The sequence below is a fragment of the Grammomys surdaster genome, unplaced genomic scaffold, assembly GCF_004785775.1.
Source record: "Grammomys surdaster isolate TR1022 unplaced genomic scaffold, NIH_TR_1.0 255, whole genome shotgun sequence".
NCBI lineage: Eukaryota > Metazoa > Chordata > Mammalia > Rodentia > Muridae > Grammomys > Grammomys surdaster.
In genome coordinates this window covers 4,066,555-4,093,202 of record NW_021604696.1, presented here as the reverse complement: position 1 = coordinate 4,093,202, position 26,648 = coordinate 4,066,555, and the positions used below count along the sequence as shown (strand labels likewise).

Sequence of the window (26,648 nt, the reverse complement as noted above, 5' to 3'; positions counted from 1 at the left end):
CATCCATCCTTCTGGCCCGAAACAGACCACAGAGTTTTGCTTTCCATAGCAGTATGATCACTAAAGGTCTGAAAGAGTTAACTGTCATTACCAAGTCTGTGTCCCACTGGTCTTCTTTTGCCCACACCTCTGTGTCTCACTCTCAAAGTAAATTAACCTATCAACTCAACCTAGCCTGAAAAGAGCAAGGGAGAAATATGAAAGACTAGCGGCAGCCCTCTGGGACCTAACCAGTAATGCTTCTTTTAGTTTGCAGGAACCATGCGCAGTCTGGTAATCTGTGGACAAGGAAGCCACTTTGTGAGATTTCTGCAAGAATTAATGACCTCTCAGGAACGCCATATATATAAGCTCTTGCCACCTTTGCCAAGATGTAATTGGGAGGAAAGAGTCTTCCATGTTTTCATCCGCATCGCTTGTTGCCAATGGAGCTCTTTCCGTGTCAGCGTCTCTCAAGTTAAAAGCGACAGCAGAACGAGATTTGGCTTGGACTCAAAACTACATTGAGACCCTTGCCACCCCTTCCTGCCATCTTCCGGAGAGGCAGGTGAGCGTCGAGCTCCAGGTCCTCGCCAGCTTTCCGCGACAGGAGGTCTGCAGCCTCAAGGCAGGCGGAAACTACAACTCCCAGAATCCCTCGCAGGGCGGGAGGAAGGCGGGGAGCGTACAAAGCGGCGCTGGAGGCTAGCGGCAGTGAGGCCGCGCTTGGGGTCCGGCAGCTCGGCGTCCCCGCGGCCTGAGGCGTTAGCTGCGTGGGCGTTCACGCAGGGTGGGTCGCGCGGCGCAGGGCGAGAGGGAAGTCGTGGCGGCGGCGTCGGGAACAGCAGCGGCGGCGGGAGCGTGGTGCTGACAGGCCGTGGGAGAAATGGGAGACCCAGGGCCGGAGGTGAGTGGCGGCGGCCCGGGCCTTGGCTCCGCCGAGCCAGACCTCGAAGGGTTTGGTTTGTCTTCTCAGTTTCGGGCCGCGGCCTCGGGCGACTGCGGGGCCTCCGGGCCTGGTGCACGTCTGCGTGGAGCCCTCAACAATGGCGGTCCGGCCGCCCCCAGCCCCTGGCCGCCCTAGCTGCAGCAGCCGCAGCCCCGAGGGTGAGAGGGGATTGGAAGCAGGCAGGCCTTGTATTTGTAGCCTGTATCCCCGATCCCGGAGGTTTATAGAGCCTGCATCTGTACCTAGAGGCGGGGAGGGGAATGGTGGTAGCTCGCTTGGGAGGCTGGGTCTCTGCAGCTCCGAGACGCCTTAGCAAACCCGGCCTCCTCCATGCAGTTCCCTGAGCCGGATTTGTGCTTTTTTTTCTGCTGCTTCCCCGCAGGGGCTTTTGTCTTCACTCGTTCCTTTTGGGGGAAGAATTTTTTCCTGCGATCTTGTGACTGAATAGATAAGCGTGTTTTGGCTTTTGTTTATAGATAATAGAATCTGTCCCACCAGCTGGGCCCGAGGCATCAGAGTCAACAACGGATGAAAATGAAGATGACATTCAGTTTGTTAGTGTAAGTAGAGAGACTGACAATCGCGGTTTGGTGGAGTGAAAGTGTGGTAAGCCATTGTATGATTAAACCCCACCAGGCAGGCAGTCATCACTCAACAGATAGTCATGAATGTTGAATAGCTGACACACATGGTGCAGGGTACTTTTACCTGAAGGGATACCTCGATGCATGGCTGAAGGGGATACGTCAAAAATTGCAGTAGGCATCACAAAGTGGGTGGAATGAAGAATTGTTTTGCACTTCCTGGCACCTCCCAGGGCTTAACTTACTATCTGTACACAAATGAAGACACGAAGTACTAGTTAATGCCAGGAGGTAGGAAGTAAGACTTATAAAGAACACTGCATGTTCGTGTGATGTATCTTCTAATAGCTGAGGACTCTCCTAACTTCTGAGGTCATCTTGTTACAGCACAGAACAATTGTTGGTCACAATGAGGAGGCCTGTGTCACCTGGAGCACTGCTGTGTTTTTCTGAGTTTATTCCTTTGGGGACAGTAGTTCTCCAGCATTAAGTGGAAGCTGTAAGATCTGGGCCCACTCCAGATCTGTTGAATCAGAAATCCAGGCTAGAGCCAAGGTATTGTTTTGAAATACAATGCTGGACATTGGGATCTCCCAGCCTGTCCTAAAGTGATAGTGAGAAGGATGAGAAATGGTTTCGGGTGCTTTTTCACCTGTAGTAGCTAATTTGTACATCAGTTCTTCTTAAGTAGGATGTAGCCAGAGAGCATCCCTGCTTTATACAGCTCTCCTGAAATGCTATAGTTAGCCAAGCTTGGCACTAAAGCTCTGCCGTTCTCATTGGTCAGCCTGTATTTGTGGGCATCATGACCAACTGTAGACTAGTACTTACTATAGATCAGCCTTCCCACCATTGTGCCAGCCTGTTGGGAATGGTGTGTTAGTGGAGTTGGGAGGGGAGTCCTTCATCAAATCGTTTTCTTGGCAGTTTCCTACTGGACTCTGTCTTTTTCATTTTAAACTTTGAGGCTCTGAAGTTAGGTTTGGGGATACATTGTGTCTTCCTAATACAAGTATTTTGGAGAAAGGAGAATTTTGGTAATTAGTACTACTCCTCCAACAAACATATGTATGGTAAAGGTTTTTTATAACACCTTAAGACAAATATTTTGAATTGTTCATGAATCACATACGTATATTTGTAAACAGAATATTTACTTTGATGTTTCATGCAAAAGGCAGGAGTAAGTCTTCATTATACAATATGGCCTTTCGAGAAACTGACAGACTATGGAAAGAGTAAGATTCAAAAAGTAAATTTTTTGGTCATAATTCTTGTGAAGTAAAATACTAGTATAGTCTGTATCTAGTTAATTCAGGTGTCTATTGTTCTGAGTTTTAAAAGTAATATTTAAATTTTATTTTAACTATAAAAGTGTATCTATCTTAGCATCAAGAATCAAGAATGGGGCTAGAGAGATGGCTCAGTGGTTAAGAGCAGTAACTGTTCTTCAGAGGTCCTGAGTTCAGTTCCCAGCCACCACATGGTGGCTCACAGCCATCTATAATGGGATCAGCTGCCCTCTTCTGGTGTGTCTAAGAGAGCAATGGTGTACTCATCATACATAAAGTAAATAAATACATCTTTAAAAAAAAAGAATCAAAAATATATAATATATAAAACTGCATATGTGTGTAAGGGCTATCACTTAAAGATAATTAGTGATAGCTTACTTTTATTTTAAGATACATTTAGAATCCTAGCACTGGGGAGGTCATGGTAGAAGGATCCTGATTGGAATGCAGGCTGAGCTTTACTTAAGAAGTTGTAGGCTTGCTGTGTTGTAGTGAAACCTTATCTAATAAGCAGTACTGCTGTGCCATCACAACCAATAGATCCCAAGACAGAAGTATGAGCTCTTGTAACACATTCTGTCCCTCTGGTAGTTCCTGCCTAGTAAAGATGAAAACCTGGTTTCTGCACAAGTTGTCACGATGCAAGCTACATTATAGTATAACTTCTTGGTTTACTTGGTTCTGATTATTAACTTGTAATTTATAACAAAATTATATGGACGACAGAGTTGTGCAAGAGTAAACTACTATTTGGACAAGAGACTTTCTGTGTCTCACAAACATAGACTGAAGCCAGACATAGCATGCTGAAAGGAGTGATATAGATATGAATCCTTTTAACTCTATTGAACTATGCAGGGACATACATAGTTTTTACGGGCCCTAGATATTTTCAAAGGTAATAAGTTAAAAAAATTGAAGATGTATTTATGTGTATGACTGTTTTATCTGTATGTACGTATAGCATCACATGTATGTATAGTGCCCACAGAGATCAGAAGAGGGCCTCTGATCCCCTGAGAGCAGGAGTTATGAATGGTTGTGAGCCACAGTGTAGTTGTTAGGACCCAGATGTAAACTGCCAGGTGGGTTCTGGAAACACAGTGTAGGTTTCTCTGTAAGAGCAATAAGTGCTCTTAAATGCTGAGCCATCTCTCCAGTCTTCTCAACGTTTTTATAAATGGTACTTGTACTGGTTAGTTGTTTTTTTTTTGTTTTTTTTTTTTAATTTTTAAAATTTTTAAAAATTTTTTTTTATTTTGATATACTTATTTATTAATATAAGCATTCTCTATGACAGCCATTATTTAATATGTCACCGTGCGGACCTCACATGAGTCACATTAAGGAGGTAGCTTCTCTGTAAGACAGTACAGCAAGTCTAGGTGCCTGCTTACTTACTTGCCTTGTAGAAACGTAACACATTTTTTTTGTTTTGTTTTATTTTAATTTTCAATTTCATATGTTATCCCCTTACCCCATACTGGTTAGTTTTTAATTGTCAACTTAAACTAGGGTCAACTAAGAAGAAGGAGCCTCAGTTGGAGAATTATCCAGATTGTTTAATGGGCGTGTCTGTGAGCCAGAGAAAGAGCTCGGTTCTGTAAGCAGGGCTCCTGCTCCTTTCCTGCTTTGACTCCCTTAGAACTGGGCTGTGACCTAGAAGGATAAGATGAGCTAACCCCTCCCTCCCCAGATTGACTTGGTGATGATGTTTCAAATCACAGCAACAGGACAGCAAATTAGGACAGCGGCTAAATCAAGAAGGAGAGTAACTTAGCACTGATAAGAACTTTATGTCTCTGCCTCTTAGTTACATTTTCTATGTGGTAATATGACCCTTTATTCAACTTGTGTCTTACGTTTTCTTTTGAAATAATTGTAAAAAACATTACAACTTTTTTAGTTCTAAAATTTTTTGAAGCCGGGCGGTGGTGGCGCACGCCTTTAATCCCAGCACTTGGGAGGCAGAGAGGCAGGCGGATTTCTTAGAGAGTTCGAGGCTAGCCTGGTCTACAGGGTGAGTTCCAGGACAGCCAGGGCTACACAGAGAAACCCTGTCTCGAAAAACCAAACCAAACCAAAAAAAAAAAAAAAAAAATTTGAGCTGAGTAACTGCTAACAATATTGTTCACAGTGACACTTTAGATATAAAGGCATATAAACTGGTGGGAACCTAACATGATCTAACCCAATCAACCCATGTTGAATATTAATCCTTCTCACTACAATGAAAGGATGGATGCATGTAGAAAGCATTATTAAAAAATAGTATATTTAACTTATTTATGAGTATGTGTGTATGTGCGTGCATGCATGCATGTAGCTGTGTTATGTGTATAGGTGTAGAGACTAGAAAAAGGGGGGCTTGTACTCCTGGAGCTGGAGTTAGTTACACGTGATATTGTGTCAGTAACAAGCAAGGGTGCAGCAAGGATATGGGAGAAGAAAATGGCTCCAATAGGAATTTGTTTTTATAAAAAGCAAAGAGTACTTAATTAATTAATTAATTAACGGTCCAGAGAAAAGGCTTAGTGAGTGACAGCACTTGACCTCAATTCTATCCTTGGAACCTACAATCGCAGTGTGTGGGAGGCAGAGGCAGGCAGATCTCTGAGTTGGAGGCCAGCCTGATCTGCTCTACTGCTCTACAGAGTGTGTTCCAGGACAGCCAAGGCTACACAGAAAAATCCTGTAGCAAGCAAATAAATCAAACAGGTGTGATGGCAAGCGTCTAGTCCCACATTCACAGGGAGTGAGTGGAGGAACCTGTGCAGCAGCAGAAAGGAGAGCGCCGCCTCTGCAGTGTGAGGCCTGCTGGCAGGTGTCCTCTGGCTGTGCATACCTTCAACAGCAGTGTGTCTGTTCACACACGAATGCATAACCGTCACACAACACACACCGAACAGGCCAAAGACTGTTATTAGTTTACTAGTGCAGTAGTAGCTGGTTATCTGTATTGAGTTTTGGGGTAGCAGGGCTGACTTTAGGGCCCTCTGCTTGGTTCTGTATCCCCAGATATTTGGGTGTTTAAAATGGCATTCTGCACAGAAAGAGAAAGAGAAGATGTAAGATGAAAGAACAGCAGCATGTGTGATTTTGGAGAAAGCTGGGCCATGTGACACAGATCTTAGATGTGGTATATTTGAACCAAAGAGTAGGCGGTGGGAAACCATAAGCTTTGAACTCGGCAGGACTGCGCAAGGAAGATGCCACCCTGACCTTTTTTTTTTTTCTTTTTTTCTTTTTGAAGTAAAACACTTGTGAGTGGTATTTTAATGTATTTACATCTTTTTCTAAATAAAAAGGTTGGTGGTTTTCATTTTTAGAATTGACATTTTAATTACAGGAATGCAAATGGTTTATCACATTAAAAGCATATATTCTAAAACTTAGAATATACCCACGTGTTTCTAAATGTGTTCTGTGTGAGCCTCTGCTGCTAAATTGTAATGGCATTTTGAGTTGAATCCTTTGTTATTGATACGAGAAGGGATAAGACTGATGTACTAATTGGTAGTCTAAGTGCACGTAGAGGTTGTCATTATAAATATAGTAGTAAAATATTTAGGTAGGAGATAGTCTTTTTCTTCATGTTTGTATTATGAACATTGCTTAGGGAATTAGTAACCTACTTGATTGGGCAACATTATGAAATATTCATAAATCAGGCAGTAGTAGGGTTTTTGTTATGATTTTTGTTTTTTTGTCGTTGTTGGTTTTTTGAGACAGAGTTTCTCTGTATAGCCTGATTTTTGCTTTTTACTGAATGAAGGACCACATTAACTTGAAAAGTTGGGTAATAAGCAACAACTTTTAAAAATTTGATTAATACTGTGAAGTACCTCTGAATTACAGTGACTGCACAACCAATTATATGTGTGTCATTCAGTTTTATTATCTGTAAACTAGTATAATTTCAGTAATGGAGAGTCTCTGTAAAGCTGTTAAGGAATTTGGATGATATAATTGGAAAACTTAGAGAGCCTGGTATGGGGCTCAGTAAATAGTATCGATTAAAAGTGGCACAAATGGGGAACTAAATGCTGTGATTCCTTGTTCAATATGGCAGACAGTGTTTTAAATAAAGATAAAAGGGAAGTTAGACTTGATGAGAGCCTAGAATCCAAGCACTTAGGGTAAATGAGGGTAGTTACTGCTTTAAACAATATAAGAGAAACCCTGGTTGGCCTGGGCATTGCAGGGATTGAGATCCTGTCTCAAGACAAAGCGAGGATGTTGTGGTACATACTTGTAATCAGCCTTCAGGAGGCTGAGGCAGGAGGATTACTGCTAATCATTGTGTATCTGCAGTGAAAACTTGTTGAGAGTACTTTAAGTATCTTCCTTTGGCATGCTCATAAGTAGTGCTTTCATTTTCTAATGTCCTCTGTATCAATTATGCTCTCATTGCTGTGGCCAAATACTTGGCAAGAAGCAACTTCCAGAATTGTGGCAGAAATGGAGAAGTACCAGTTAGTCTGTGTCCACAGGCAGGAAGCAGGGAGTGATAAATGCTGGTATTCCGTTCCCTTTTCCAGACCATGGAGTCCTGCTGCTCAGGAGGAGGAGCGGGGCTTCTCAATCCTGCCAAGGAAAAATCAAAATTTGTATCACATTTTTCTTGTGTCATTCTGTTACTTGTAAGTCAGTTAAAAAAAAAAGTTCACCTTTATTTTGTTTTCTTCTGTCCTGGTTATTGTTCAATCTTTTGTCTTAATTACTATAAATCATATGAGATTTTTTTTTTTTTGTAATTCAACAGCTGTTGCATGTCAGTGAAATGATTCAGTAGTAAAATTCTGGTAGTCTTGCTTTATCTGTTTGTATTCATGTGGCATCTTATATATATATTTAATTACATTTTTAAAATGTTTAAATTCTTTATATTTGAGCTAGCATTTTGCAGGGGCTGGTCTTGGTAACTCTTGCCTCTGCCTCCTGAATGCCGGGATAATAGACGTATACTACTACACATAACATCTCTTTATTTTCCTTAGTCCTGGGGCTTGGACCCGAGGGCCTTGTGCATGTTAAGCACTCTACCACCAGGCTACACCACCAGTCCTTTGCAGGCTGCTCTTTAGTCCTGGCCTTGAATTTGTAGCAGTTGTCCTATATTAAAGGCCTTTGCTGTTCACACCCAGTTTTTTGTTTTTTTGTTTTTTCCTTGAAATAGTTGTGTAGTGTCCAGCTGGCCTGCAGTTACCTAAATATTGTAACTCGGTTAGCCTAGAACTATCCTGCCTCTCCAGCACTAGGATTATAGGTGTAAGCCAAGACCATCTTCCGTTTTCATTACTCACTTTATGGAAATTCTGGCCCTGCCTCTGTGCTTCTGATTACCTAGTGACTTTTTTGAGTGACTATTTCTGTGTATAGTGTTAAGTTCCTAAAAGCCAGGCTAGATGACACACAGCTGTAATGTCTGTGGTCTCAGTACTCCAGAGGCAGAGAGCAGCTGTGAATTTGAGGCCAGAATGGGCTGCATAAAGAAGTTCCAGGCCAGGCCAGCCCAGGCTACATAGACCATATGTTAGAAACAAAGAAACAACCAAATGAAATAAAATAATACATTTTAACAAATTTCTTTTTTTTGTTGTTTTTTTTTTGTTTGTTTGTTTTTCTTTTTCTTTGGTTTTTCAAGACAGAATCTCTCTTCTGTGTAGCCCGGGCTGTCCTGGAACTCACTCTGTAGACCAGGCTGGCCTCGAACTCAGAAATCCGCCTGCCTCTGCCTCCCAAGTGCTGGGATTAAAGGCGTGCGCCACCACCGCCCGGCCTTTAACAAATTTCTAAATAACATTGCTTGAGGAATCCAAATTATGGTGACTAGACCAATGGTAAAATCAGTTACATTTTCAGCTTGTCTACTTGTTTCTTGACTGTGTGATGGAACAGTATCGGAACCAAGAGCAGGCTTTAGTTTTAAAGAAAATGCTACATGTGGCTCTGCTGACCACCTGATTGTTGCTATGTTTCTTTTTCTTTTTTCCTCCTGAACTTTTATCTTAACAGCTTGAGCAAAAATCCTGGTTCCTTTATTACATTCCATGGTCTCTGTTTTGTTTTCTGGTTTTACCTTGATGTCTGGTTCATTATCCAGGAGGATGGTAGTTTCTGGTTTGTTAAAACCTAAGAGAGAAACAGGCTATCTGGAAGAAGAGAATCATGAGCTAGATCTTGTTTCTAACAACCATCCTTCTCTAGTCTAGGAAACCATCAGTGGTGTTTTCTCCTTTTGTCCCCATCCCACTTTTGTTTCCAGTATACTGATTTTACCATTCTGAGACAGGGTCTCGCTTGTACCCCAGCCTGGCCTTGAACTTCTTTGCTAACCCCCAGTGCTGACAACACAGACATATTTCAGTCATATCTTAGATTTTAGAAGTTTTTGTTGTTTCTGTTTTCTGTCTTTACTTTGCTCTCTCTGCCTTTTTTTTGTTTTTTAACTGTATGGTTTATGTGCTCAGTGCTTTATATAGCATTTCTCCTTCAAACATCATTACAGATTGTACTTGGTAAGTAACTCACTGTCTAGTCTTGGTGTGCAGCGCTTTTGCCCACATGCAGCAGTAGTGGGATGGGGGGCATTGCGGGTCAGCTCTTAGATCTCACGATCAAATGTTACAGGCCTGCATGTTGTTGGCCAGGCACCTTTGTATACCATTGGTGCTTTATGCAGGTATATTTCTAGTTACTTGAGCTGCTTTGATTCCTTGATTTTGTTTTTTGTTTGGGTTTCGTTCTTTGGGATAAGATCGGTCACTTTTTTCCCTATGACCTCTAGACTGTTTCAGGTGCACTTCTCTCTTACTACCACCAGTGTTGGCTGCACATTACTTTGTGTCTGTACTCATTATTCATTTTGCTTTACCAGGTATTATAATCTGTGGTATTCTTATATTAGTAAGTTATTCTTGTCATTATATTATTTGTTAATTCTCCTTTGCCTGTAGAATGAGATCTAAGCTTTTAAGCCTGGTGTAAGAATAGGAAGAATATTGGAGAATAATCTAGGTTTGATGGTTTACTCTTTTTAAGTTTTGGGAGATGAAGCTAAGCTATTGGTCAAAGATCTCCAAGTTTTGATCTGTATACTCTGATGTTCACAAATTTGGATGTCTTAATAAACTGTTGATACATCCTTGCTGAAATGCACTGGGTCATAGTATTTGTGTCCGTAGGGTTTGGCATTTAACTTTTTTTTTTTCTTTTTAAAGATTTTGTCTTATTTTGCAGGCCAGGATAGTCTGGTTCTTGCTGTGCAATAGCCCAGCTAGTCTTGAACTTGTAGTTCTCCTGCCTCATCTACTAAACTGCTTAACACCACAGCATGCCCCACAGGTTTTTTGAGACAGGATTTCTCTGTGTTGCCCTGGCTGTCCTAGAACTCACTCTGTAGACCAGGCTGGCCTCGAACTCAGAAATCCACCTGCCTCTGCCTCTCAAGTGCTGGGATTAAAGGCGTGCGCCACCACTGCCTGGCCTCAGTCAGCTTTTTAAAAACTGTATGTACTCTGAATAGTTTACTCTTCTTTGTTTTTGTTTTTTTCTCCCTGCTGCTTGTATGTCTTCCTTCTCAGATCCAATCCCACCAAAGAACATTGTTTAAAATGCTGGTTTTGGTTTAAATGATGTTCATGATCTGAATTTCCTCAATTTCTTTTATAGGAAGGACCGTTAAGACCCGTTCTTGAATATATTGATCTTGTCAGCAGTGATGATGAAGAGCCTAGTACCTCTCACAGTGAGGTAAGTACATTAAATTTGATTTCACTTTTTCTCTGGTGTCAGTTAAGAGGCCTATATTGTCCTGAAGAGCTCGGAAAGCAGTAGAGGTGTGTTTAAGAGCATAGAGAATGCTGTAAAGAATGCTCATTGCTCTTTAGGATGGGCCAGCACCAGTAGCTCCATGAGTATTTTGCCTCTAGCAGCTTTTACTTAAATTTTGCAGGAAAATATAAACACCGGGAAGTAATAATTGATAAAAGGGAATATAATAAAAAGTGCAAGCTTGTTGCTCACCCCATCTTCCCTCTTTGCTATAATACATTTGGTACCCTTAGAACTGATATATTTTTTTTTTTTTTTTTTTACTTTGGAACTATGTGGCTACAGAAAATGTTTCTTGGGAGAAAGGGTGTGTGAAGATCTTTTAGAAGAAGGAGTGTGGAGTCTTTAGCTGAGAAGTGACTCCAGTCTTCTTTCCATTTGACCTTTTCTCTCTCCATTCTTAGAACCAGTGCATGGGGCTTGCTCTGTAGGACTGACTTTAACACCAGTGCCTCACTGTGGGGGTTGAATTCCTTGAGCCCTTTGCAGCAGGGTTGGTTTCCGTTTGTTCCTGACTTGGCAAGCGTTTCTGCTGATGGACTTTTCTTGATGGATCAGAGAACTCCTGGTTCTTGCTCATGGTGTCCAGGAACCTTCTTGTTCTGTGCTATGGGACTTGAGACTTGGATGTGTGATCAGTGTGCCTCAGTTTGAGACTTACCCCTCACTGTGTTAGCTCAGGGCTGGGCTGCTTTATTTTGTTTTTGCAGTTCAGAAGAAAGTAAGTCCTACTTCACAGGTTGTTGTGAGGAGGAAATAAAGTAACAAACATGAAAGTTCATTAACAACAAAATGTAAGGCAGAGAGGTACAACTGGAAGTTTATTCATGGACAGTTAATAATTTTTAACAAAATTTAAAATGGCCCCAACTGAAGGAGTTCTAAAAGGTTTTTGTTGTTGTTGTTTTGGTTTTTTTTTTGCATTTCAATAGGACTTTGTTCAAGTTTTCTCTGCCATCATTTTCTTCCACTTGCTGCCCTTTCTATATTGAGTAGGTTTTTTCTTTTGTTAGTTGTTATTACAGTAGCCTTCACCTTATCATCTTACTGTAGCTTGGGATCAGGCAGCAGACTAGGATAGGACTACTGTGGACTGAGGTTGGTTTGTTTGTGTGGCGCGTATGTTTGTATGGATGTGTGCAGGTGTGGGGGCACATGTGAGCAAGCACATGAGGGCCACAAGCTGACATCAGCGGTCTTCAGTTGGTCGTTACCTTACTTTATTTTTGAGGAGCTCTCATTGAACCTGGAACTCACTGATTGACTAGATGGTCTGCCTAGTGAATTTTGGGATTTGCCTGTGTCCACCTCCGCAGTGCTACAACTACAGATTTGCAGTAGCGTGCCTACTTTTATTTGGGTACTGGGGATCTAAACTCAGGTCCTCATATTTGCGCGACAAACACTTTACATACTGAATCATCTCCCCAGCCCCCAAATGATCTTATTTTTAATCATGATTTTTTAATACAGAATCCAACATTAATGCCTATAGTTTTTATGGGGTTGAGGGTAATGAATCCTGTGTATTCGACTTCTTTTATCTTTTGCCGACCTATAGTGGATTGTATCTGCCATTCTTATGTTTAATAATATAAAATTTGAATTCTACTTACTGGACATGCATCTCTGCACTTGAAAGTTAACATATTAAAAGCATATTTTTTTTCTTCCTTGGTTTTCTTGTTCATGTGGATAACCCAGAGAATGCCTGAATCTAAGGTGCCATCCTCTGAGAATCATCGCCCAGAAATGTGCTCTAGCTGCAGTGTTCCTCTTCCCATTGGAGACAGCAGCTCCTCCTCTGGGAGTTGTGCCAACAGTCCACAAAGAATAGTTTCTCAACCTTCTTCTGTTGAGAACACATTGGAGAACCAGAAAAATGATCAGAGTAATTCTGATGTTAGTGTCTCTGAAAAAGAGACACTTAAATCACAAAGTAATCAGACTCTGCCTTCAGCATCACTTCTGGTCCCCCAGGAATCTTTTTCTGAGGTCAAAGAGGATTTACCAGGCACGATGTCTTCAGCTTCACAGAGTGGACAAGATGCTATCCTGTATCTCCAGACACAAGTGGCTGAGATGTCCCGAGTCATACGTGATCTGCAGTCCAGGAGTTGTTTCAGATTTCATCATTCTAGGCCAAGTGAGAGCTCGTCAGTTCCGTGGGATATCTCCAGCTCTAAGGAGGACGGTTTATCGACAGTTGAAGAAGAGGCTGACTGCAAATCTCCATCAGCTGATGACAAAGGGCAGCCATCTGACCCCATGCAGTCCAGTTTCACAGGTCTTTTGAAGAGAATGGAACAAAGGGGTGTTATAAAGAGGGTGACGTTCCAGTCTGAAGCCGAAACCTGTGAGGGCAAGCCTGATTGGATGACATCTAAAAAGCGCTTGGTTCCTCCACTGCATCCACTTTTGAGAATTGCCACCACTGAAGTTTTTAAAGACCCTGCTGATTGCCATCCTTCTTCCTTCATGGGACACAGGGTTTATCCTGTGGCCAAGGACACCTCTCCTTTCCAGCCAAACCCACCAGCTGAGGGACCCATCATAGATGTATTAGAACATAGCAAGAGAGGAAACACAACATCTCCTTTAGACTCTACCTCAAAAGAAATGGAGGTCATGGGTTGTAGGTTCTACCATGCTGCTTCTATTGCAGCCCGGGCTGCTAGCTACATGGCCTATATGACCCAGTATCAACGTAAACTCTGGGAAGACATGGAAGATCTGGTTCACGACCCAGAGTTTGATCGAGGGAAAGCAAGATGTATAATATCTGATGGCATGGATGCAGGACTTTGGCAGCTCTGTACCACTAGGGACATAATGGACTCTGTAGTCAGAGTTATGGCCATGGCAGTAGACTATAGAAGACAGGCCTGGCTCCGACTCACATCTCTCACTAAGAAAACCCAGGAGAAGATTTTACACTTGCCCTTTGATGGTACATCTCTTTTTGGACAAGATGTGAATGCTATTGTTGCAGAAGACAATAGTATTAAAGAAAATGAATATAAGGATCACAATAAATACTATACTCAGCATCGATACTTTTATAGTCATGATCAGAAAGCACATTATCACAACAGAGGGTATTCCAAAGGAGATTGGTACAAACCCCGCAATCACCCCTATAGATATAGAAAAAAAGGAGACTCTCCAGAACGACATGGGTATAAGAACTAATACTCTGACTCTGGATGTTAAGCAGATTAGCCTTCCAAGATCCTATTTTACCTGTTCTTCCCCAGGTTGAAGGTCATCTCAAAAAAATGAGTGCATATCTGGAATAATCCCAGCTGATGTTTGAGTTCTAGACTTTGAGAATGAAGTATCTATAAAAAGACTTAAGCTTTATTGGCCAAATGGAGACTTTGCTCTAAGGAGTGTTGGATAGAGATTTACACAGTATTTTGGTCCAAACTAAGTCCAGAGAAGGGTACTCAGGAATCTTCTGGAATTAAAAGAAATACATAGATTCATGCCTCAGGAAAATCTTGTTGGTAAACTGAGGACTAGCAGAGTTTTGGATCTGGAAACAATTTGCTACTAGATCAGTGTTTACTAAGACTGAAGTGTAAAACCTTCATTTTAGGTCATCATTGCTTCTGGAACTTCAAGCTTCAGCTTGATGGGTCATCAAAAAATGATAGATCTGTTACATACAGTCCCTGTGTTAGGATGATCAACTCACCATAGTCCATACTATTAAGCTCTGTGAGACTTCAGAATTAGTCTTGAAGCTATGTGTCTGCTGGAATTCATTAAAAATTTTGCCAAATCCAGTGTACTTATAACTGGGGTGACTAAATGTCACAGGTCTACTTTTGGACTCAATATGGAAAAAATACGGAAAAAAAAATACCTGTAGCATCATCTTGCAAGCATTTATCTTGTAGAAAAGATAAACTGTCTTCATCCTGACTATGATGGGGTACCACACCATCACTACTCCTAACGCTGCATGTGAGATATCTCGTTGTCATCAATTCTACTAGTCTTTGACTTAACAAGCTCTCATACGAACCACCCGTGAGACTCAGGCATAGAAGTCTCTCTAATATGGCCTTTCAATGAGATGGCCTTCTTAAACCTGTCTTCTAAGCAGTTGGTTCTTTTGAGCTTGATAGTGCATTACATTCTCACAATAGACAAATGCATCATCGTGGCCCTGGAAATACAGGATATTATTTCTATCACCAGGCATGCAAATGTGAACTCTTTAAGAGCAAGAATTTCAAACATGCCTGACAATCTGATCTTTCTTGAAATAAAGAGGGATGCCATTAGTCTAGACTTCGTTGCAAAATCCTTGAGATATAAAGTGTGACTAAGTGTTTTCAAGATACACAGCTGTTTCTGGATATCTAGATAATAATACTTTTTATTGAGTTCTTAAAAGGCTGGAATCAAGACTTCAGTGACATATTCTTGGTTAAGTGGTTAATTTGTCATGTAATCTAATTGGACTCACTCTGAGATGACTTAACATTTTGCTCCCAATAATAACTCCACCTTTTTGGAGCTGGCAGCAGATACCTCAGTTATATTAATGTCCCACAGTATCATCTCTTTAATCTCAAGGCAATGCTGTATAATATACCAGTCCCTATGTCCCTGTCTTCATAGCATGACTTAAAGTAGAGAAACTGTCAAGTTTGAGGAGGTCTGAACACTTAACTTAATGTAACTTGGCACCCAAAAAATAATTTTTTCACATATGTAATTCTGTGATCTCTTGGTTGTTTAAACATCTGCTTTTTCTTAGTTTTTTAATCTGCTTGATCAAAATGTATGAGGTATACTATTATTGGAATATAGCACTGTCTTAAGGGTTTATGTGGTTTCTGTTTATCATAGCGGTTGACATTTTCTGTGATGCTCACCCTTTGTAATTCATTAGAAAACTCTTCCTACTTTCATACTCATATTCAGCAGCCTACTTAACCTACATTTCTTCTTTTTTTATTTTTGAGACAGGGTCTTACTACATACGCCGAGCAGGTCTGGAACTTGATAAGTAGACCAGGCTGGCCTTGAACCCATAGAGATCTGCTTGTCTCTGCCTCCTGAGTGCTGGAAGTAAAGGCATGTGCCACGAAGCCAGGCTGCTGCTTTTCATTTGTGCCATATAGATCAAAGGCACGAGTTTCCTACCATGGAAGATGTTACTTTGTCAGATAATTTTAGGGTCTGTATTAGTCCTGTTTGTGTTATTTGTAGACCAAACCTGAACTAGTTTATCAAGATCGTTTAGCAAATTTAACTGAGTTGTATCTAGAGTTAGTATTTACCTAATAAGTTAATATTGTCCACAAAATTTTACCAGGGGTCTCTAAAATGTCTCTCAGACAAACTCCAGAAAAACAGACTTTTGTAGCTTGTAATCAATGCTGTACAAAGGGTAGACTTTAGTGCATAACTGTAGGTGTCCTCTGAGAAAGGGGTAGCCACCCAGACTTCACTGGGGCAAGTGTGCACATGGCTTTGTGCAGTGTTTTGACCAGTTGGGGCTGTTTCAGCTCATTTGTTCTTTTCCATCTTACCCTGAATTAGATGCTACATATCACATATGATTTATGAGATACTCTTGTTTAAAAACAAAACAAAATCAGTAATGCTTGGAGATATGTTCTCTGAAACTGTTTTGGCACACTCACCTAATTTATTTGTACCAATCCCTGCTTTATAGTAAACAGCAACTTAAAAGCACATAAAATTTAGCACTTTAATAATTTTGACATTATTGTACAACTCTAAGTATTTTTCAAGACAGCACTACTCTTGTCTTAGATGTTTATGTGGTTCATTAATGAAGGGAAAGTAACATTGCGTGACCACTAATTGATAAACCCAAGCAACTCCAAAGAATTGTGTTTTTCTGAAAGTGAAAAGTGTCAGGAAATCACCAAATTGGTGATCAGTCAGACAACCTAATAGAAGTGCTTGGCAGCTGAGTCGCTGTGGGCAATGTGGTAGTGTAGGAACCCTTACCTCTAGTTACTTGACTCAGTAATATTCCAGTATCCTTCACCTGTTTGTTTCTCTCTCTTCCTCTCTCTAATCTGACATACTTGAATGATGATGATGTAAGGGTAAAAGCTGGTACTTGGTCTAGTGAGACACCCCAGTAGACAGCCCCAGTAGAAGATAGCATTGAGATGTACCCAGATGGATATTTAGATTGTGTCTGCCGTGCGCAGAGCCTGCATCAGAATTCCTCTTAGGTTGCTTTTGAGTGAGACTACCATGTGCTTTTCTAGACACCTTGACTAGTTAATTTAATGATTTGGTTTTTCCTTTCATTCAGAGTGTCATTTCTTGACTAGATATAAGATGTATTTGGAGACAATATGATTTTTTGTAGTTATTATATATAGGGAAATACTATTTCCATTTATTGTTATATAAAGTGCCTTTTTAAATTTTACTCTTATGTTTAAGACCTAACCTTTGATGTGGTATTTATGTGACTTCTGTACAGTGATTTACTCTTAGTTTATTATCTTTATTATCTGTACAATTGCACTATTTAAATGTACTCCTTCTGAATGCTAATTTGTTTTCTTTATAACACTGTTACTAATTCAGAAGGTTATAGAATAAATTTCCCTCTTAACATCACAGAAGTTCTTTTTAGGTTTTAGTGATTGGTTCTGCTTTCTAGCCATAAAAGTAGCTTTTTTTTTTCTTTGCATGTTCTAGATTTTTCTGATTGAGTCATCTGTCTCGTATCTAACCTTGTTCATAGCCATAGCAACACTACTTATATCTGCTAAATGGATGTGTTTCCTGGGACAGAAGAAGCAAGGACATTAAAACAGTGACGTTGGTGGCACTGTATATTTATAAATAGTAGTCCGTGGCAGTTTCCTTAGCAGTGTAATTACTGTTTTTTTTTTTCCTTTTTAAACTGGCAGCTTCTTTATCAGTACAATTACATTTATTTACTTAGCCTTCAAAATGTCATTTTGAGGGCAGTGTATACTCTTTCAGGCTACTTTACTGCATTATACCTAAGTGACCTGATTGATAGTGTCCTTAAGGGCCCTGATACATCCAGGATATATACCTCTCAGGTATTGTAAGCAAGGAGGTTGAAAAGACAGAGGTCAGAATTCCCTCTCGATGTAGAATTGGATACTGAGAAGAGTGAACAGAGAGGTTAGCAGCACATTCATCGTTCTTGAGGTTAATTGGGATTCTGCTGAAGGCTTGAAATTATGGGTTAGATCTCTTTAGAAGTAGAAGATTGCAATAACAAAAAACTTGTTTTCTCTAATGTGAGGCATATTTTGCCCCGGTCTTGCACTGTCTAGTTCCTGTTTTTTGAAATTTACCCTTATGTACTTAATGTTGGTGGCTAGACCAATACCTGATTGTCACTGTGGGTATATCTTATGCATGTCATTCAATTGGTCAGATTGGTTCTGTATGGTTTTTAGTGGACATACAAACTAGTCAGTTCTTTTCACTTAAATTTTAAAGGAGAAAGTTACCAGTAAGTAAATGTTGACTATTGTATTGAATGCAAATCTTTCTTTTCATATTTAACCAGTTTTATAAACCATTAAGATGTATGGAGTTTCCCTTTCTGAATGATTTTTGAGAATGCTGTTTTATTAAATTTTTTCTCTTATTACTGGAGCCCCATTTTTGTACTCCTGTGTCATTATTTATTTTACTTTATTATAATGCACTTTTGTGACACTTGGAACATTGAGATCTTACTACTGGAGCTTGTGTTCATTTCCCGTAGGATATAGAGGTGATCTCAATTCAGTTATGTCTTGAGTGGAGCTTTATGTAGCTTCTCAAGCTGCCCCAAACATGATTTTCATGTCTGCTCCTGGGGGCAGGGACTTCAGGGGTGTAGCATCATGCTGGGCTTTTAGTCCCATCCTCTTGGTGAGGGTTTGTGATTTTGATCTGTCTTTCCTCAGATCAAAATCCTTTTCCTTCTGGGAAGTCTGATTCTCCCTTAATCTTGTTGATGTTGATATTTTTAATTTTACCATTATATACTTAACAGAAATGTTATGTGTGTGTGTGGTGGGTGGTGGAATATGTCTGCGTATAGGATGTGTACATAGCATGTAGAGACCAGAGGTTGATATCAGTTGTTTTCTTTATATACTTGGCATGGTTTTTTTGTTTCTTTGTTTAAGACAGGGTCTTTTACTGAACAGTGAGTTCACAGGGTTGGCTAGACTGTTTAGCCAGGGAGGTCCAAGAATTTCCTACCCCATCTCCACTTCATACTGGGTTACAGATGCATACAGCTGTGCCCCATATTTTACATAGGTATTGCAGTACTGGGGTCCTCATACTTATGAGGCAAGCACTTTATCTATTGAGCCATTTCCCCACCTCTTCCTTGCTTGCTTGTTCAAGTTTCCCTCTCCCTCTCTCCTCTTTTCTTCCCCAAACACCCCACCAATCTTACTTTGTGTTCCTAAATGCTGGAATTCAAGTGTGAGCCACTATGTCCTACTAGCCAAGCCTTTGATATGAATTTGTATGTTTAAATGTCATTTAATTTGTATGCTTAGTAGTCATAAGCATTTGTGAAAAGAATGTTTTTAGTTTTCCCTAAAATCCTTAAAAATATACAGGGCCTATGAATATAGTTCTTTGGGGATAGTTCTTGCCTAATGTCCAGAAAGCTCTGGGCTCAAATCGCATAAACCAGTAATGGTGATAAATGTCTGTAAACCTAGCACTTAGGATGTAGGTGCAGGAGGATCAGACTTACATTAGACTCATGGTTTTTATGGTTGACATGAGACCTTGTCTCAAAAAGGAAAGAAAAAAATCGTGTAGCCAATCCAGTCTCAGAAGTGATATCTGACTGTTGAACTTTAATTATTTTTAATAACTCATTTAATGTTCAAATGTATTTTTATTTATTTATTTTGTTGTCACTGCTGTTGGTTTTGTCTTTTGATACAGTGTCTCTAGTCTAGGTTGGCTCTGAATTCAAAATGAGTCCACCTCACTTTCTTAAGTCCTGGGGTTACAGGAGTGAGCCATTGTGTAGTTTTCACAGATGTATTCTGTATATACTAATACAGTTGAATTTAGTATCATGCAATTAATTTATAGCATAGCTCTAATATTTTGCTCCTTAAAGTTAACCAATCTTTGGGTTTTAAGGGCTTTACTAGTTGTTTTGAGGGAGCTAGTGCAGATGGTATATTGGGTGCTTCGAGGTCAGAGTTCTCGGGTTTCTCTTAGAACTTTGAAGACCCCAGGCCTTGTTTTCCAGTATTATAGTATGTCTGATATCCTTGACTCATCTCTTTGGTATACGTAAAAGTAAATGTTGGTATATTTGGTGATTTTTGTTTTGATTTTATTGCAGATGTCTTAAGTGTTTCTATTAGAGGCTCTCTTAGTCCTTTTACAAGGCTAGCTTCTCATATGCTCCTTTCCCATGAACTATATTCTGTGCCTCTTGTTTTCTTGTATTACCTGGAAGAGTGACTATCACAGCATTCACTTTGAAGGGACAGTTAGAACTCCCGCTTTTGTCTGTGAGAGCTGATTCACACTCCTTGGATTTAAAATGCAGTTTGTGTTAAGTAACTGTCATGCTTGTGGACCCTTTCCATCTCTCTCCGTTAGTGAGGCAACATTGCCCTGAATAATGGTGGAGTGAAATGACCCCAGTCTTTAAGATACAAGTTGTATTCTTGTTGCTTTGTGTGGAGTGGTGGATGTGTTTTCATCCATCATGTGTTTTGGTCTCATTGTATCACCCAGACTGGCTTAGGACTTGGTACAGTCCTCCAGCTTCCAAGTGCTGGGATTCTAAGTCTTGTTTGAGAAAATATTTGATTGCTAGCTAGGTGTGGTGGCCCATACCTTTAACTCACAGCATTCTGGAGGCAGATGCAGGTAGCTCTCTCTGGCCAGCTTGGTCCACATGATCAGTTCTAGGTCATCCAAGGTTACATAGTGAAATGCTGTTTCAAGAAACAATAGAAAATCAACAATAACAAAATACTTTTTCCTAGTGGCAGTTTTTCTGTTTGGAATGCAGCCCATTCCTTGCTAAGTAAAATACAGTTACTATGTAAATAGCCTCATTCAGCTTCTTAGCACAGAATGTGTGTGTGCTTGTGTGTGTTGATAGTTCTTTAATGACCTGAAATAGCTCTGTGTGTTGGATCTCCTTGATTTTGATTGCATTGAGTTTAATTGTCACCTTCCTGTCCGGGAAGAAAGGGAGAGAAAGGATGTATCCTGTGTGTACTAAGTATTCTTTACCCACACCTTCATCTCTGCAGATGTGGACAAGAAGCTTACTTACGAGTCATTAAGTGATTTATTCAAGTGGTGTGCCTCCATGTTGATGTAGACTCCCCCAGGCCTCAGGGCAGGTGCTGCCATGTCTTTGTAGGCAAATCTTTTTCTGTCTGTGGCTGTACATGCACTCTTGTTACTTGGTATTTGTCAGATGAGCCGCGTCTTCCTCGCTCTTCTGTTGAGGTGTCCTTGTTCTGGACTAAGGCTGTTCTTACAGTGCTCAAGGCTTCTGTTCAACAAGGCACTCATAGACTACTAGCATAACCGGTTGTTCTGGCCATAATTCTTACTGCCTGCTTTTTGTACCATTTCTGTTTGTTGAAACAAAGGTGGAATGGTGCAAAGGATTGATTTTTAAAACATTAAAAGCTTTGACCTCAGTGTTAGCAAGTCATCTACTGTCTCAGCCTGTTTCCCTACTTTAAGGTAGGTACAAACTGCGAGTGGTGGCAGATACCTTTACATGCCAGCACTGGGAGGCAGTTACAGGCAGCTCTGCATAGTGAGTTCCAGGACAACCAGAGCTACATAGAAAGACCTTGTCTCAAAGTAAAATAAATAAGTATAAAGTAATAACTGGAATACTTGGAAAAACACTAAAGCCCAATGCAGATTTAATTTTATAACTAATTTTGATGTTCCACAGTCTTAGAATTTCTATGACTGGGATGATATTGGATAAAAATGGATGAATACTTTTTTTTTTTTTAAGATTTTTTTTTACATGCATATCATGTATCTTGATCCTATTTACCCAACTCCCTCCTGTTATTCTGAGCCTTCCTGCCACCTCCAACTTAATGGTTCTTTAAAAACATTTCCCACTGTATGAGGTCATCCATTGGGCATAGGCAGCCCACCAGTAGTCAGCCTTCAGTACCCATTGTGTGCAGGCAAGGGCAGAGAAAGGCATGGGTATATACTGAGGACTGGTTATGGTCTCACGGGAACCCTGTCTCAAAACTAAAACCAAGAGAGTACCAGGTATTCTCTTGAGCAAGCCAAATACCAGTGCAGTGTAGAAACTACTTAATTCCGAGGAAAGCCTGTGGTGATGTTGGAGGAAAAGGCCAGTTAGAGAGGTCAGAGAGCTTTTCTACCAACTGGCTTCGGAGATGTCAGTGTAGTTGGTCTGCTGGAGAGAGAGAGAGAGAGAGAGAGAGAGAGAGAGAGAGAGAGCGCCAGCCAGCCATTCCTTTAGGTGGAAGAACTGATTCATGCACAGGCGAGATGGCCTTGAGTGTGCCTGGCCAAGAATTGTTAAGAACAGCTGTTAGGGGACAGAAATGGAGGAAGCTAAACTATGGAAAGGGTAAGTTACACATAAAAATGTTTTGGTTCTTAAGGCTCAAAGTAGTGTTTCAATGGAGGTTATGGAAGTAGTCCAGAAATTGTTTTATACTCTGTCTGCTGTGGACATCTAAAACAATTTAAGCTCAAAGAAAGACCTTAGCATTGCCTTTCCAGCAGCGTAAACCATGAGAGAGAATTTAGGGCTATTGGAGCAAAAGCACTGGAGACAAAGAGTGTGGTTGTCCATCATGACTACAGCTCCACAGGGTTCCTTCAGCCAGCACCTTCCTCAGCCAGCACCTTCCTCAGAGCAGCTGCATGTGGCTAACATCTCTTAGTGTTGACTTAGGAAGTTTCCAGTAGACTTGGAGAAGAGAAAATGAACATTTGTAAGACTGTTGTAATTGACATCTGTGAGTCTTTTATAGGAACTGTAAACCTGGTGCTAGTGGTAATTCTGGTAGCCCCAACCACTTTTTACCAACCGTTGTTTCCTCCTCCTCCTCTTCCTCCTCCTCCTCCTCCCCCTCCTCCTCCTCTTCCTCCTTCTCTTCTTCCTCCTCTTCTTCTTCCTCTTTCTCCTCTTCTTCTTCCTCCTTCTTTTTATTATTATTACTTTTTCCTGATACAGAATCTCTTGTAGCCCATGCTGGCTTTGAGCACACTGTATAGCTGAGGATGATCTAGAATTTTTTTATTCTCCTGCCTCCACCTCTTGAGTGCTAGGGTAACGGACTAGAGGAACCATGCTTGGTTTATGCTGTGCTGAGGCTTAAACCTGGGCTTTGTTCATTGCAGATAAGCAGGTAAGCACCTTACCAGTTCATACATTCCAAGCCCTTTTTCCTTTTTGAGACAGGGTCCACATTATAGCCCAGGCTAACCTCAGGTCTGCAGTGGTCCTTCTGCTTCAGCCTCCTGAGTGTGGGAATCATTGGCAAGAGTGTGCCTATCCTGCATACTCTCCTCTGTCTTTTCTTCCTGGCTTGCTTTCTCCCCATCTTTCCTTTTCTCTGTCAGAGGCATCATAGTGGCACTCAGGGTTGAGAAGTAGCTCTCCTTTATCACAATTTTACATATTCACGATAGTTAGAAAGTCCTCCTTAAATCCCAAAGTTGTATAAACTGAACATACATGTGTTTCCTGTGCTAAGAGGGTCTGTCATTAGAAAAAAGATAATAGAAAGATACTAACAGTTTGCTCAAAAGACAAAACGGATAGAATCTTATTTAACAAGTTTGGTGTTGCCGACTTCCTTAGTGGTATATAGAACAGAATGGGGTATATCTGCATGTGTGTTTTTGACGTTGTTTATATAAAGCAGATAATATGTGTACTTTGTATTTGTGAACAACTGGAGTGTAAGGGAGATGGCTTTGTAACAAGGGTTTCTTGGTTTCAGAATTATTGCTGGGGATCGTGAATATATATATTGTACTGCATTGTGCTTATCTCCTGCTTTATCTGTATTTGATATAAAATTCTTGAGAAAACTTGCTGCCTTTCAAACTGTTTTCTTTGGGATGAGGTTTAAATCATAAATTGGGCAAAAAGGGGCTTCTGGTCCCCAGAACTTTGGGGTTACAAACTGAACTTGGAGCTTTAGAATGGTAGTGACAAAGGCTCTGAATTATTAATGCCTTTGTTTTAGGGAATCTTCCCAATCTCCTGTGATAGTTAGGTGGTTAATGCAGTCAAAGTGACGAATCAGAAAGATTTGTTAGAATATGCTATACCCAACTCTCATGAGAAGAGGGAGGAAGGGGAGGCTATGAGAGAGAATTGTGGAGGGAGAACAGGAGGAAGGAGGCAGTTTTATGGGGACAGTTGTACAAAAACAGGTTGCAGAGAGAACAAGCTAGACACAGGTGAAGAGAGAAGGAGCTAGAGAATGAGCAGGAGCCAGAAGATTAGAACAGACTGTCAAGGGTAGTTTGCTGCAAAGCAGAGCAATTTAAGAGAGGCTTAGAGAGAAAAGCCAGATTGTATCAGTGTGAAGAGGTCTTTGAGCCACAATAGCCGAGTTGACCAGCCAGCCAGAGCTCAGAAAGAACAAGGAAGAATGAGCTTATTCAGCAGTAAGTGTCAAGGCTGAAGACATTCTAGGCCTAGATAAGATTGTACAGAGGCTAGAAGCTTCCTGCACTAGGCCTGGGTTAGCAGACAGAGGCAGTGAGCCTCAGAGACAACAATTACTCCAGGTGAATAAGAGATACTTTTACAGTAGAGCTAGGAGTGTGGGGACTTACATGGAGATCATAGTGGGAACCAGTCTCTTTAAAAACCAACGTATACTAGAAAGACACATATTTAAGTAAATAAAAATAATTCTAATTGGTGTTGGCCGAATAGTTTTTGCTTTAAAATGATAATGGTACTTGGTCTCAAAACTGTGACAATCTTTTCTCAACAGGAGCCAATAAGCCAGCCTACTATGTGGAAGTCACTTACCTTGTTTTTTTCATGTACCTCCTGTATCACTCAGTTTGATATCCAAGGCATGGTCTTAGGCGTGCTTCTCACCACTAGTCAAGTAGCTGGGGCTACCACGTGTGCACCACTACACCTAGACTCATTAATACGCTTCTGTTGTATGTGGGGAAGTTGTAATCCAACCATTTTACCTCAAGGATATTTCCAAACAACAAAAGGTTAAGAGCTTTAACACACTTTGCCTTTATTTACTCTTGATCATTTGTAGGCTTGGTACCAATTTTAATGCATGTACTGCTTGTGGGAAAATGAGGAAATAAGGAAGTAAGAGACTCACCAACAGATTTCCACTACTTTCCTAGATTTTACCCTTTGTGATTATTTTCACATATATGTATGTAATAGAAAAGATAGAAATGTAATTTAGTATGACTATTGATCTGTAGGATTTTGTGTCAGTTCATTGGCTAGTCTATTTAATGCTCGTACTTTGTTTATTGCATAGTTTACATGCATAGCAGGTCACAATTTCTAGCAGTGTTGCAGGTTCTGATAATTTCTAGGGAATCCTTGTGCATTAAATTAGATAAACCTTTTGGTGAGATTTTTGTCAGAGTGGTAGAATTTTCATTGGAGTTAATTATTAATGAGTCTGTTGCCATTAGAATGCAGAATTTAAGTTTATAGTCTAAACTGGTTTCTGGTGAAAAGGTTATTGATCTGCAATAAAAGGAAAAGGATAGTGTAGGTAGTTTGTTGCAAAGCTAAATTTATACCCTGTACTCTGTTTGTGGATTTGCAGAGCTGTATTGAAGGATAAACTTTTTGATGTTTGTGGTGCTATCCAGTGAACTCAGAGATGTATGCTTGCTAATTAATCGCACTCGACTCTTTTTAGTTTTTTTTTCAAGATAGGGTTTCTCTTTTTAGCCTTGAGTGTCCTGAAACTTGTTTTGTAGACCAGGCTACCCTCAAACTCAGAGATATGCCTACCCCAGCCTCCTGAGTGCTGAGCATGTGCCACTACCACCTAGCCCTACTATGGGTTCTTAATGTAGCCTGTACCGATCTCAAACTCTCAAACTCACAGTGTAGCCAAAACTGGTCTTGGATTCTAGATCTTCCTGCCTTTGTCTCTGGAGTGTTAGGATTACAGGTGTTCTTTAGATTAAAAGTTATCCTGGCATCTGTCCCTGCTTAAACTTCATGGGCAAGAATAGTCAGGTTTAACTAGTATCCTAAATTTGATTGCCATTTCTAGGATACAGGGTATTTTGAACATGTTTAACCAAGTTTAAAAGAGAAAAACCAGTTATGGTGGCTCAGACCTGAAATCCCAGCACTTGGCAAGTGAAGCAAGTCATCTTTAACTACATAGAAAGTTTGAGGACAACCTAACCTTTAGGAGACCCTCTTAGAGGCAAGTCTAAGAATTTCATAGTGGCTAAAGATGTGTCTGCCTTTTAACCTCTTGGCTTTGCACTGTCCTTTGTTAGTTCTATGCAGTTCTGCATATGAAGGAAACAGATTGGTCAAAAATACAGATAAGCCTGTTTCTCAGGAGTCTAAAGTAGAAAGCTTGAGGATTTGAGGCCAGCTCAGGCTGTGTCTCAGGATGAGTAAAGAGAGAGGGGTAGATGTTACTTAGGTGGTGGAGCACAGGGCCGTCCTTTAATCCCGAGTCCTGGGAGCAGGGTGTACTGTTGCTTACCTCCCTGCTTCTAGAGACTCCTCACCAGGACCTCCCTCAGGGTTTCCTGGCTTACCCCACTGCTCTACCGAGTCTTCTCATTTGCTGTCCACGTGGACTCTCCAGTTGTACTGTGTATCTTACACAGAAGTTAGTCCTAAGTGACCATGGTGAGTATTTCAAGATGGATGGTCCTGGAGATGCTCCAGCTGCTAATGTTTCAAACAGATCTTAGAGCCTATCATTCTCACATGGATTCAGAGCTAGTTTA

At 40.7% G+C, this 26,648-nt stretch overlaps 1 protein-coding gene across 4 annotated transcripts in view; it reads left to right on the top strand.

Annotated features, from left to right (window-relative positions):
• Positions 1–631: 631 nt before the first annotated feature.
• Znf451 (zinc finger protein 451) overlaps positions 632–26,648 on the top strand; it is a 53,866-nt gene continuing 27,849 nt past the window's right edge. Inside the window, exons 1-4 of one of the 4 annotated variants that reach the window (XM_028775371.1) lie at positions 632–886; positions 1,405–1,488; positions 10,482–10,562; positions 12,348–14,014. In XM_028775371.1, coding sequence (XP_028631204.1) covers positions 866–886; positions 1,405–1,488; positions 10,482–10,562; positions 12,348–13,835 — 1,674 coding nt within the window. In that variant the 5' untranslated portion in view covers positions 632–865 and the 3' untranslated portion in view covers positions 13,836–14,014. Of the gene's footprint in view, positions 887–1,404; positions 1,489–10,481; positions 10,563–12,347; positions 14,015–26,443; positions 26,548–26,648 lie in introns of those variants that run through there. The other 3 variants (XM_028775367.1, XM_028775369.1, XM_028775370.1) reach the window with 3 other exon arrangements.